This window comes from Odocoileus virginianus, chromosome 20, assembly GCF_023699985.2.
Source record: "Odocoileus virginianus isolate 20LAN1187 ecotype Illinois chromosome 20, Ovbor_1.2, whole genome shotgun sequence".
Lineage (NCBI taxonomy): Eukaryota > Metazoa > Chordata > Mammalia > Artiodactyla > Cervidae > Odocoileus > Odocoileus virginianus.
In genome coordinates, this window is record NC_069693.1 from 15,281,007 (window position 1) to 15,293,532 (window position 12,526).

The following is a 12,526-nucleotide window of genomic DNA, read 5'->3' on the forward strand; positions in this document are numbered from 1 at the left end:
ATGCTGCCTCTGGAAACACCAAGACTCAGAGTAGAGCTGCACAGATCTGTTTGGTGCTTTCCTAGGCCCCGGGACAAGTAACATTATGGCAGGACCTGGAGAGCCTAGTGGAGGGAGGGAGGCAGGAAGGGAGAGAGGCAGGAAGGGAAGGAGAGAGAGAGGGAGGGAAGGGGCACCTGCTCTATCTCATGTCCTGGGGGATCCCACTGGGAACACCAGGGCTGGGGTGCACCTTCCCATGTGGTCAGGGTTTGCAGCTGGGTGGAGCTTAAAAATGCCATTCAACACCCTGTTTCTAACCTATCCCCCTTAGAGAAGGGGAGGTAAGCAGAAGGAAGCTGGCCTCACTTGACCATGGAAGGACTGGGATGAGCAGGGTGGTATTCAGGGTAACAGCCACACTGGTGGGCTCTGCTACTGGGCTGCAGCTGTCTCTGTTTTCCACCCTAAGAAGACTCAGGCCACAGTTTAATCCTAGGGCCACAGAAATGAGTCAGCGCACTGAGGACCTCAGAATCGCAAAATAGATCCTCAAAGATAAAACCAAGGGTCCAGTGGACTGCTCTGGTGTGAGGAGCCCTAGATGGTTGTAAGCAGAGAAGGGTGAACTAGTAAGATGGGGTTTCATATAGATTCCCTTAGTTCCCATACAAAAGGTGGATGGGGGGAAGGTTTGGGACCAGGAGCTGAGGAGGTGACCAGCCAGGGAAGGGCCACGTGGGAGACGGCCAGCTTAAGGCAGTGAGGAGAAGCCCTCAAGAATCATCTCTTGGATTCTAGCTCCCCTCTGTCACCTGTTCCCTGAGGGCCCAGGCTCTGCCACTGCTCAAAGACTGTCTACAAGCCCTCAGTCAACTCAGAGAAAACAAGGAGCAGAGGAGCTGGTCCAGGAACATAGGACAAATCAATGCTGCCTAGTTTCCCGGCTTGTCTACCTGGGTCCAAAACCAAAATGAGGGCCTCTGGGACCCCGGTGAGCACAGTATTGGCAGACAGTTCCAGAGAGAGAAACGGAGGCAGAAACAACTTTCCAAATACTGTTTACTTCACTGAACCTGGGGACGGGGAGAAGGTATGTGAAAGTCTGGGATGCCAAGCCTAGGAGTGCACGTTGACAACGGCGACATACAGGGCCAAGGTGCTGAGGGCCAGCAGTCCCGTCACTAGCGCTCGGGCCAGCAGTGCCGTCCAGCTGCCCAGGGAACAGAGGTGGACAAAGGTCCTGTGGGGGAAACAGCATAATGAGGGAGGGAGAAGAGAAAACCTGACCCATCTGGACCCGGCCTCCAACCCCACCCCGCTCACTCCATGACAAAGGCCTTGTAGACGCTAAGAAACATCAGGAGGAGGACTGCTGGCCGGTAAGTGTGGTACAGGTCGTAGCGTGTTATCATCCACACCTGGGCAGAGGCGATGATGTAATGGACCTGGAGGGAAGCAGGGAGTCAGGGCTGGGCATCAAGAGTAGAGCCACCAGCAAAGGAGGTGTGTGTGGGGTAAGTGGGACTGCGTACCAGGCTGATGTTGGAGTCGATGCTCATCTGGATGTATTTCCAGTCAAACTCAATGCCCCGAGCTCCAACCCAGAGGGGGATGCAGCTGAGGAAGGCAAAGGGAGGGATTCTCCAGTACCCAGGCACCCTCAGCACCCAGAAGCTGAGTGAGCCCCCGCCCTCCAGCACCCCCTGGAACCCAGGTGTCCTTTCTCAGGAGTCTGGGCTCCAGGCTGCTGCACACACCGGGACATAATGAGCTCGGCGGTGGCCCAGCCCAGGGCAGCAACCATGATCTTGTATTCCCCCTTGCCGGCATTCCGGGACATGACAAGGTTTAGGCCTATCAGGTCTGCCACGTCCACGCTGGCCTTCATGAACTCCTGTGGGTCAGGTTGAGGCTTGAGTAAGCACAGGTGCCAGGGGCCCCCACTCCTGTACTCCCTCCCCCTCCCTTGCCCCCACTCACCCCAATGAAGTCATAGATGCCGCCTTCCCAGGTGGGAAAGAAAGTGGCCAAGAACAGCATCTGAGACCAGAACACAGAGAGGTCACCTCAAGGTGAGGGAGAGCAACCACGTGGATTGGGTGGGAAGTTAGTATGTCGAGGGGAGTACAATGGGGTTCTGTGGGGGCTCCATGTGGAAGAGGGATCACCAGAGAGCAGCAAGAAGGCAGGAGCTTGGGTGATTGAGGGCAAGGGCTTGGAAGTCTGGGTTCTGTGGTGATCAGAGGGGATCGAGGTCAGGTCTGGAGGCACAGGGGCTGGCTACCCACCAGGGCAGTAGTAACAGTGTTGGTGGGACTTGGGGGTTAGTCAGCGGCTCTTACTAGTTAGTATCCAAAATCCTCTTGGCCATGTAATTCAATGTTTCAGTTTTACTAAAAGTGCTATTCAAAAGTTGCTCGGGGACCTCTCCTCGGGTTTCAGCCCTTCGAAGTTCGGCTTCCCCGGCCATTCTGGAGCACTCGGTTGGGGTGGGGAGTGGCCCCACCTCGGGGGTCCGGGCGGGGGCAGAGACGCGGGTGCCCCGAGCCCTAGCGCGGCACCGCTGGCGCCCTCACCTTGCACAGCTGCACGAACAGGTAGGTGACCCCGGCCTGGACGCACTTCCAGAAGGCGTTGTACTCCGACCTGCGAGAGTGGGCGGTGAAGGGTCGGCTCGAACCGCGGCCCCCGCTTCCCACCGTCCCGCGGCCCCTCTTCCCACCGCCCCGCGGCCTCCCCGCACTCACAGGCCGCTGCACTTGTAGGTGATGAAGTAGGGGAAGTAGGCCAGGGCGAAGCAGTTCCCGAAGTGGAAGAGCGTCATGACGACGGCCGCCTGGCCCGCCGGAGGGCGCCTCTCTGCCTCGGCGGCCTGGCGCCCGAGCCCGGGCCTGGAGCCCACCTGCCTCCGCCGCGGCCCGCGCGGCCTTCTGGGAGCCGGAGTCCGTGGCGCGGCGCGCTGACGTCATCCGGCTCCGCCGCGACGCCCGGTGGCGGCCAGCAAAGACCCCGAACCGGAGCTGGAGCCCGCGCCGTCCCGGCCTCTCGGGAGAGGCATCGGGGTTCGCACGCCCGGACCGAGCTAGCGCATGCGGCGCGGGTCTGGATCTCGGATCCGACCCCGTCGTGACCGGCGCAGAGACATGGCGCGCAGCTGTGAGCACTCTGGGTTTTTATTTTACCACTGGCCGAGCGGCACGGGCCCCTCGCTCGGGGACTCCCACCTTTCCCTAGAGGGCCGAGGACGGGGATAGGAAAAACAGGTTCCGGCCCGGGAGCAATGGGAAGCAGAGGCGGGCTAGCCTGCTTCACTTGTCTCTGCTGAACATGTAGCGGACGAGGTCCACCACCCGGTAACTGTATCCATGTTCATTGTCGTACCTGGGGAGGGAGGGATGCAGGGGGTTCAAGGGAACCTTTCCGACCGCTGCCACTCTGCCCACCACGGTCTCTGACCCCTGCCCCCGTTACCAGGCGATGAGCTTAATGAAGGTGTCGTTGAGCGCGATGCTGGCCGTAGCATCGAAGATAGACGAGTGGGTATCGCTAAGGAAGTCCGTGGACACGACCTGAACATCAGAATTTCAAAGATAAGCGTAGGTCGCCGAAGAAGGACCTTCAGGAGCTCAGTCTCTTGGGCGCACAGTGTTTGATGGAGCCCCACTCTGTCCAGGTTCTGGGGACAGGGTATGAGGGAGACTCATGGGGGGCTTTGGAGGTAGGGGCCAGGCTAAAGGATACAGACTGCAAACAGCCTTTGATGCTGCACCAACAGACATCTCTTCCTGGGAATCCTGTAAGGGGAATGAGTTGCCAGAGGTCCTTGAGGGGAGGTGGTGAGCCCTGCTCTCGACAACTAGGAGGATCTGGTCAGCTCCACCCCTCAGTAGGGTCTGAGGTGGAAGGAACTGGAGCACCAGGGCCCTGGGGGTTTGACCCTAGCATGGTGGAAGGCTACAGGAAGGTTTCCACCTTTGAGGATGATGTGATCTAAGAGATCCCGGCAGCTCTGGGAGGGTGGACTTGAAGGAGCTAAAGCAGGGAGACAGCACCAGAGTGGACTGGTGGAGCAGAGGGAGGTGATACCCATTCCTCACAGGGAAGCATGGGCTGGGACGGCCCAAAGCAAGTGTTGAAAAATGGGAGTCCTTGTCTTGTTCATTAAGCATGTGTTGAACACCTGCTGCATGCCAGGCCCTGGGAAGATGGCTGGAGCTACGGAAGTGAAAAAGGAGTCCCAAGGTCACTACTGTCTCGGAGTGTTCATGCTAGCAGAGCCAACAGTGACCATGAAATGACATTTCAAGTAAAGACCGGGGCTACAAAAAGAAGAGGCGAGAGGTTTAAGTAGTGACTTGGAGAAGGTGAGGACTCACTCTGTGGCTACCTGAGGGAAAAGTAGTCCAGACCAACGGGGAGCAAGTGCAGAGACCCTGATCTGGTGGGGAGAGCTGACCTTCCCAGTCCTGCAGGTCCTATCTTAATACACTGCAAACAACTCCTTGGCGAACGGAAAATCACGCTCCCTCCCCAGAGGGCTCTTCCCAGGATTCCTTCTCAGCCCCTACCTCATCCTCCGTGTAGGCAAGGATGCCAGCCATGGGCCCCTTGGCTGCTGCTTTGATGGCATCCTTGATGGCTGAGTATGGGGTAGCCTGGGCCAGGCGGCAGGTCAGGTCCACCACAGACACGTCTGGGGTTGGCACTCGGAATGCCATTCCTGTTAGCTTCCTGAAGAAACCCACAGCAGGGGCAGAAGTCAGAACGCAGGGGCCTTGCCACCATTCCCCCTTGTCTCTGCTTTCCCCACACTGGACACCTCCGGGATTGGGGGCCAGTCCAGTCCTCCTGGGGTGCGCCCCCACCCCAGTTGCAGCCTCACGCCCTCATACCCTTTGAGGTCTGGGATGACTTTGCCCACAGCCTTGGCAGCCCCCGTGGAGGCTGGGATGATGTTCTGGTGGGCGCCACGTCCGTCTCTCCAGGCCTTCTTTGACGGCCCGTCCACTGTCTTCTGGGTGGCCGTATAGGAATGGACTGTGGTCTTGGGGAGGAAGAGGGCCAAGGTGAGGCCTTCCCGGCTGCTAGGCTGCTTCTTCCCAGGCCCAAGGTTAGCGGTCCAGGTGTGGAGGTTGGCAGGGCCACCACCACCCATCCACAGGAGGAGCACATGCAGGCAGGATCCAGAGTTCAAAGGATGTCACCACTGGTGGGCTTCTCCCCACCCAGAAATCCAGCCTCTCCCTGTTAACTCCACACATGTAGCAAGTACGGGAGGAAGAGATACAGGCTCCCAGCTGTGTCTCCGGCCCCACCCCCTCTCCCCAGCTCACCATCAGCCCTTCCAGAATCCCAAATCGTTCATGGATGACCTTGGCGAGGGGGGCCAGGCAGTTGGTGGTGCAGGATGCATTGCTGAAACAGCCAGGAGTGCCAGGGCACCATGAGGTGAGCCGCAGAGCCGCCCCTCTCCCTCTTGCCCGACCCTCAGGGTTTGCACACAGACTTGGTTTGCTGAAAACTTGGGCTGGGGATGAGGGAGCAGTGGGGAGGGGAAGCTCCCCAAGCATGTTCTGAGAGCATTTCTAACTGATGGCTTTAGGGTAACATGAACAAGAGGGCTGCTAAGACCGTGGGAAGAAGTGGAGTGAAGTGAAGACAGCACCAGGGGCCGAGGGGGAGTGGTGAGGGTGAGATGGATTCCTATCTCCCCCACCCCCCCCACCCCCAGGCTTGTCCTTCAGGCACACCCTGCAGAATATTGCTGCCCATACGTCGTTACCTGACGATTTTCATGGAGCCGGGGTTATATTCCTTTTCGTTCACCCCCATGACAAACATGGGTGCGTCTGGAGACGGCGCACAGATGACCACACGCTGGGCTCCTGCCTCGATGTGGGGCTGGAGAAGAAGCAGAGTGTCGTGAGGCGCTTCGAGTGCCACCCCACCCAGGCAGCCCCGGGTGTCTCCCAACTTACCTTAGTTTCCTCTAAGGACAGGTACACACCGGTGGCCTCCACCACAAAGGGGCTCCCGACAGACTTCCAGGGGATTTCTTTGGGCTGCTTGCTGTGGAGGGGTGACAACGCCGTCAGTCGGTCTCTCCCCTGCCTGGCCTCCCCTTCATAGTCCCTGGCCTTCACCATTTGAGAAAGGCTGACCGGAGGCCTTCCTGCCAGGCCGTGTGGCAGGAATGAGCAGCTTCTTCATCTCCCTGGGCACCACGCATGGTTCTTCTCACTTTGTGGTCATCTGGCAGGTCCCCCTTTTCATCATCTGACCCAAGCAGCTCTTCTCTTATCCCCCCCTTCCCTTTTTCTTCCTTCCAAGTTGGGGGAAGGGCCCTTCAACAAATTTCTCTGCAGCAGTTGGGGAGCTGGCATGCGGCAGAGTCGGTGCCCCTGGAGACCCCAGCCCCCTCTCCTAGGCTGTCATGGGCCCTGCCTTCCTGCCCAGGGGCCTGTTCTGAGGATTCTATTCATTCGTTCTTCAAAGAAGTAGAGTCTACCCAGGGGGCCAGAGCCTGTGCCCACAGGTGCCAGAGCAACAGTGGTACTGCAGACTGACGGGACCCTCCCTGCGCGGGGGCTGCGTGAGGCCTGGTGGGAGGAGGACCTTCCTGGTGCTCCCCGCACACCTCTGGCCCTTCTCTCTGCTCCGGCTGTGGTGGGTATGATCAGCATCCCCATCAGATACACAGGGAAACCAAGCTTCGTTCCCTTGCCCAGGGTCACGCAACAGGAAGGGTGGAGCAGGGTAAAGCATACACATAAGCCACACTGCTTGTGCAGACAGCCCAGAGGGCATCCACAGGGCTGCAATGCAGAGCAGTGGGGAAGGGAGAAAAAGGACTGCAGGCACCAGAGGAGGCGGCACCCAAGTGGGGCACACACAGGGGGTGGCTGTGTGGGGCCGGAGCAGCACTGGGAGAGTACCTAGGGGACAGGGATAATGGTGCCCAGGCCCAGGAAGGAAAGGACTCTGAGCAACGACTGCTCTGCTGGAATCTGGAGTTGTTTTTGCTGTCATGACTTCAAATTGGGGTCAGCCAGCTTCTCTCATTCTGACTCTCCAGTCCTCACCTCCACCCGCACCTGACCACCGATGGGCAGCGGGGCTGAGAGTGGACCTGCTGGGAAGAGTGCTGGGAAGGCCGTGGATCTTGCCTGCAGCTGGAGACGGCTTGCAAACGTGCGTGTATGTTAAATGGAAGGCAGCCACAGGGCGAGCAGTGGCTAATTTACCTTAGATAAAGGAGATTTACTGATTCCCATTTTATAAATTTCACTTTTTTTTTTTTTTCTGCTATTTTGAAAGTGTACCTGAAGCTTAGTAAACATCTAGTTGTTACTGATTTTGACTTAGTAGATTCTAAACATCTTTAAGGGACTTCCCTGCTGGTCCATTGGTTAAGAATCCACTTTGCAATGCAGGGGGCACTGGTTTGATTCCGAAGGTTGGGGAACTAAGATCCCACATGCAGCAGGGCAACTAAGCCTACGTATGGCAACCACTGAGCCCATGGGCCGCAACCAAGGCCTGAGGTAACCAAATAAATATTTAAAAAACCACAAATACATCTTTAGGTGAAGGAGGAGTGTTTGTATCAGTGAGAACTGGGTGAAGTGGGTTCTAAGAGGTGCTGGAGCAGGGTTTCAAGAGGTTGATGGCCAGTGTGTCTTTGGTGACATGGAGGGGCTGGGGCATGGGGCACATAGTTGGTAGGGAGTCCCGTCAGCAGCTGGGATTTTGTTTGTGGGGTGATGGGAAACCACTAGAGGATTTAAGTGGGGATGGAGAGGAGGGTAACCAGGTCCAGCTGATGTTTAAGAAAGCTTCTGTGGCTGCTATGTAGGAACTGGATTGAAGTAGTTGGCTAGATGGTGATGCCATTTCCTGGGCAGGGGGATAAATAGATTGGAGGCTTGAAGGATAATCAAGAGTTGAATTTTAGACAGGTTGAGCTGATATGCCTGAGAGAAAACATGCTCATGTGTATTAAATAAAAAGTATTTTGAGTACAGTGGGGCATCTTTCTAGATTAGTGCTTCACCATTCTAGGGGCCAGGGGCTTCTCTGAGATCACCTCTCCAAACCAGTACCTGGAAGCATATGCACATACAATTTGGGGGGTTACAAATTGAACCCTCCATGAGAGCCTGGAATCCCCTTCTAATCACCTCTACAACCCCTGCATTAATATGTTGCAGGTTGGCATCTGACAGCCGCCCTTACCACTGGAAGACACTGATCTCATTGTTATCGACAACCAGTTGTCCATTCTTGTGTTCCACGCTCCCCTTGTATCGACCATGGGTGGAGTCATACTTAAACATGTACACCTGCAGGAGACAGAATGACTTCTAGTCCTGGGGTGGATGGGGAGTGAGCATCCCTAGGGAGCAGCGCCCCCCCTCTCCTACTGTGAGGGGTCCACAGGGCAGCTGGGAGCCTTCCAGAGAGCTCCCCCAACCCCTTCCCCACTTCAGTCCCACTGTCTCCCACCTTGCCTTTTGTCTGCTGCTCACCATATATTCCAGGTCAATGAATGGGTCGTTCACTGCTACCACCTTAATGCCCTTCTCCATGCAGGCACGCAGCACTAGGCGACCGATGCGTCCGAATCTGCCAGGGAGAAGGTTGGGGCTTTGTCCTCAGAGTCCTCAGCTAGCAGACAGAGGAGGGGGCGGCTAACAGAGAAGAGGCCTGCTCAGGGGGACTGGGTGGGATGTCTTAGTCTGGGGAAGACAGTCCGATCCCTGTGCGGGCTAGTGTCATTTTGCTCACATGACCTCTCCCGTTTCCACTGCTTTGTGTCTCTGCCTCTCTGTCCTCTCTCCCCTATTCCTCACTTCGTAGCTGGGTGCATCCTGTAGAACTTCAGGTCAGATTATATCTTTTGAGCTGAAAAAGGAACACCTCTATCCCCATCTATCAGTAAAACCAGATCCAAACTCCTCACTACGGTCCTCCAGGCCCCTTTGTGGGGATGGGGGAAACCCCCATCTCCCTCCTCTTCTCCCTTGCTTGTGCCACCGCCCACCAGCTGTGCCGAATTCCTGCCTGTCCTTAGAACACTCAGATGCCCTCTGCACCCCATAGCTGTTGCTTGCTGTCCCGTCGTCACTCAGGACATTGTCGGACCCCAGTGTCCCTTCCCAGAGGCCTTCCCTGAGTCCCTGGCTAACAGCCCTCTTCAGTCTTACTCTCCCCCCAAGTTCCACACTGTTCACCACTGAGCTGCCGTGTTCCATATTCAATGACTTTGCCCAAATGTGAGCTCTCTGAAGGGGCAGCCCTCTTGACTTTATCCCTGTGTTTCTCCAGGATGGGCAGGATGAAAGCATTGGTAAGACATGAGGAAACGCCCGCCTTAGTAATGGAGAGTCGTCGTTTAGTCGCTATATCATGTCCGACTCTGCAGCCCCATGGACTGTAGCCCACCAGGCTCCTCTGTCCATGTCCATGGGATTTCCCAGGCAAGAATACTGGAGTGGATTGCCATTTCCTTCTCCAGGGGGTCTTCCCAACCCTGGGATCAAACCCAGGTCTTCTGCATTGCAGGCAGATTCTTCAGCTGAGCCACCAAGGAAGCCCTACGGAGTAGAGGCTGCACAGCCTCTACCAGTGGGCTAGAGCTTTAGGGGTCGGCCCTAAAGCTTTGGGAAGCGCTCGGGCCACTCACCCATTGATGCCAACCGTCAGCTCCCGAACCTTAGGTGCAGGAGGGGGCGGTGGTGGAGGTGGTGGGACTTCCTCCTTGATTGGCTCCGGCTGGGGCTGGGGTGGGGGCTCAGGCTTTGCCTCAACCCTGGGCTCTGGTGGGGGCGGTGCTCTGGTTACTGTTGGGAGCAAGGGAGAGGAACAATGAGCTAATGAGCTGTACCATCACTGCGACAGAACGAGCCATCTTTGCCACTCAGGATCTGCCGCTGGCTCCTGTCCCCTAGTGGCCAACTGTTTCCCCAAACTACCTGGTCCACAAAGAGATTAGGGGGTGGGCTTGCTTTAAAATATCAGTGCCAGGGCCTCTTCCCTGGGGATTCTAACTCAGTGGGTGTGTGTTTTTAACAACTGCTTGGGGTGATGGTCTCTGTGCCTCGTGTTCCTCCTCTGTAAAATGGAGATGATAATGGTACTTCTCAGAGAATCGCTGTAAGGATTAAATGAGGTGAGAGTCTAGGAAACATGCCACACACAATATTTTGAAGATCGTTTCCCAAATATGTTTGATCTAGTCCAGTGGTCCCCAAACTGTCCTGGTAAGGATCGCGGGAAGACCTCTTCCTAGGGAAATCTGACTCGGCAGGTCTGCACTGAGCCCCAGGAATCGTGTTTCCAAGGTGATTCTTATCCTCAGAAACACAAGTCCATCATAACATATCAAAATGGAAACCCCTATCAGCTTCTGCTTCTCCAGACACGCATGTCCACATCCATACTGCATTTAAAACACCTGTACTTGAAACTGTGTTGTCTGAACTACAGTTGAGGGCTTGATGTGGGGAGGAGGGACCTGGTGGAGACAGCAGTCAGGGACCCTGGCTGGCAGAGGGTTTCAAGCTGGGGGTCAGGCCTGGATGTCAGCCCTGGCTCAGCCACCTGCCAGCTGAGTTGTCTCGAGCAAGGTAATGAAAGTAGCCTGTTTCCTGGCGTCACACCTGACCCTTCACCCGAGGGCTACTGTGAGGACTGAGCAAGATCTCAAGGCACAATCGATGCTGGTTTTAATAGAGGGGAGAACATCTGACAGTAAGTGTATTGGTGAGCAAAGGGAGAGGGAAGGGATTGGAGAGAGCCTGGGGGATGAAGGTTGGAGTTGTGTTTGGCACCAGAATCAAACCAACCTTGGAGGGGGTGGGATTAGGAACTGAGGGGCCTCCCTTCCTAATCTCTCCAGTCTGCCAAAGACCTTGTGACCTGAGGCTGGGCTGTGTGTATTTCCAGTAGCGCTACATAAAACTGTTGGTCAGTGTTTATTGGTGGTTATTGGTGACCTTAAGAATATCTGTATTTCTGGGGGTTCTGTTTCTGCTCTCGTGAAAAGGGGGGATTTCTTCATATGGTGAAGAGTAGGGATCTGAGCCCACTCTGTGACCTTTCAGGAGAAACCTCAGCTGGTCCTTCTTTTGCAACTTCCCCCAGGCATGCCTTCTTCCCTCTGCTCCTGGATCAGGTACCTGCGCTAGAGGAGAGCTGCTGCGCTGGGAAGGAAGAGCCTGGGGCAGCTTCAGTGATGAAGCCTCACCCTGTAGGTGAAACACGGTACTGGGCGCGCTCTCTCAGTTATTTATTATTAAATGACCCTCCCATTTCCTGGTGCCACCAAGGGCTAGGTGCTGTGCTGAGCTCTTCACATGCATCAGCTCACTGAATCCTGTGAGGTTTGCACTGTACACCCACTTTGCCGAGGGGAAACCGACGACTGAGATCGTTTAGCCAGTGATAAGCAGGGAGGGGGGTTCAAGGGACTACAGGCGCGTTCCAGGATCTCCAGGACTCTGGAGCCCCGCCCAAGCCCCGCCCGCCCCTGAGGTGCGGAGGCTGCCGCAGCCTAGCCTAAGATAGGTAAGGGGGCAGGGAGGGAAGGGAGTGAAGATCCCGGGTGCCCCCTCGTAGACCCGGCTCCCGTCTCCGCCCAGGTCAGGTTTCTACCCTTCCACGGCGCTCTTGGCGCAAAGCCCAGCCTGGGGGCTGGGGTCCCCTTCCCCTTCCCCTCCACCATCATCATAGAACGCACTTTGCCCGCAAACCAGGTGGTGAGGAGGGTGGGGCTGCGGGGAGCGAGGGCAGCGGCTCTGGATGGAAGAGCCCCGACCGGCAAGTGGTGCCTCACCCCGCGCCTCCTTTCCTGGGTCCTGGTGGACACTACTGGGGCCCCTCCCGCCAGCAGGAGCTCGGACCCACCGCCCTTTCTTCCCTCCCTGGGGTCGCTCCACCGCCTCCCTCACCCGGGCACGGTGGTCGCAGCAGCTGGACAACGGTGACATTGGTGAGGACGATGTCGCGTTTCGACATGGCCTCCTAAGGTTTCTTGGCCCAGCCAGCCGCTCTGGCACTCTACGCGATGTTACTGCTTGACGGGACTCGGAGCTGGAGGGACTGGGAAGTCTTACCGAGACGTCACCTGTGACGTCACAGAGGAGGCTGTGTGAAGGCCCAGTCCCAGTCCAGGCACGTGGCTGCGGCCGTGTACCACCCTTCCAAGACCAGCCCTGGCGTCTCAATGGAATCCAACATTTTGCACTGGCCTTCAAAGCCCTTTCTCTGTTCTGTTCTTCTCCTTGGGCACACAGGCTCTATGCTCTTCTGGACCCTCTTCTGAATAGTTATCCTCGCTATTTCTTTTTGCCTGGAAGTCCTGTATTTATTCATTCGTTCTGGTATTCATTCAAGTTCTTCCCTTGGCAGCCTCTTGGTTTCCCTCAGGTGCCACGCTCTAAGAGAGTTCCTCCTGACTCCACATCTAAAGTTCACTCCTTTCTCAGCCACTATCTGCCATGACCATTACTCCCTCCATCTACCCGTCATCCAGGAATCCTTG

The 12,526-nt window shown here is 56.5% G+C and overlaps 2 protein-coding genes across 3 annotated transcripts; both read right to left on the reverse strand.

Moving 5' to 3' along the window:
- Positions 1–1,024: 1,024 nt before the first annotated feature.
- TMEM147 (transmembrane protein 147) lies at positions 1,025–2,924 on the reverse strand. Its single transcript, XM_020871713.2, has 7 exons — positions 2,730–2,924; positions 2,559–2,628; positions 1,963–2,022; positions 1,740–1,876; positions 1,515–1,599; positions 1,306–1,427; positions 1,025–1,222 (listed from the first exon to the last, which is right to left on the reverse strand). The coding sequence occupies exons 1-7, from the start codon at positions 2,804–2,806 to the stop codon at positions 1,099–1,101; spliced, it is 675 nt and encodes a 224-aa protein (XP_020727372.1). The 5' UTR covers positions 2,807–2,924; the 3' UTR covers positions 1,025–1,098.
- A 213-nt stretch (positions 2,925–3,137) lies between these two features.
- GAPDHS (glyceraldehyde-3-phosphate dehydrogenase, spermatogenic) lies at positions 3,138–12,100 on the reverse strand. Of its 2 annotated transcripts, XM_020871801.2 has the most exons (11): positions 11,934–12,100; positions 9,668–9,824; positions 8,511–8,607; positions 8,218–8,324; positions 5,961–6,051; positions 5,765–5,883; positions 5,316–5,397; positions 4,875–5,026; positions 4,551–4,713; positions 3,454–3,551; positions 3,138–3,363 (listed from the first exon to the last, which is right to left on the reverse strand). In XM_020871801.2, the coding sequence occupies exons 1-11, from the start codon at positions 11,998–12,000 to the stop codon at positions 3,291–3,293; spliced, it is 1,206 nt and encodes a 401-aa protein (XP_020727460.1). In that variant the 5' UTR covers positions 12,001–12,100; the 3' UTR covers positions 3,138–3,290. The 2 variants fall into 2 exon arrangements, with proteins under 2 accessions (XP_020727460.1, XP_020727461.1); XM_020871802.2 differs by lacking the exons at positions 3,138–3,363; positions 3,454–3,551 and adding an exon at positions 3,590–3,776.
- Between the last annotated feature and the right edge of the window lie 426 nt (positions 12,101–12,526).

Bases quoted from the DNA above. Each gene is read 5' to 3' on its own strand.
- TMEM147 (XM_020871713.2), bottom strand. From the start codon at position 2,806: ATGACGCTCTTCCACTTCGGGAACTGCTTCGCCCTGGCCTACTTCCCC. The intron at 2,023-2,558 runs GTGAGGGCGCCA...TTCTGGTCTCAG, and splicing joins TGTTCGTGCAGCTGTGCAAG to ATGCTGTTCTTGGCCACTTT. The intron at 1,600-1,739 runs GTGTGTGCAGCA...TGCCTTCCTCAG, and splicing joins GCCGAGCTCATTATGTCCCG to CTGCATCCCCCTCTGGGTTG.
- GAPDHS (XM_020871801.2), bottom strand. From the start codon at position 12,000: ATGTCGAAACGCGACATCGTCCTCACCAATGTCACCGTTGTCCAGCTG. The intron at 8,608-9,667 runs GTGAGTGGCCCG...TCTCCCTGGCAG, and splicing joins CTGACGGTTGGCATCAATGG to ATTCGGACGCATCGGTCGCC. The intron at 5,027-5,315 runs GTGAGCTGGGGA...TTCCTCCCCAAG, and splicing joins GGATTCTGGAAGGGCTGATG to ACCACAGTCCATTCCTATAC.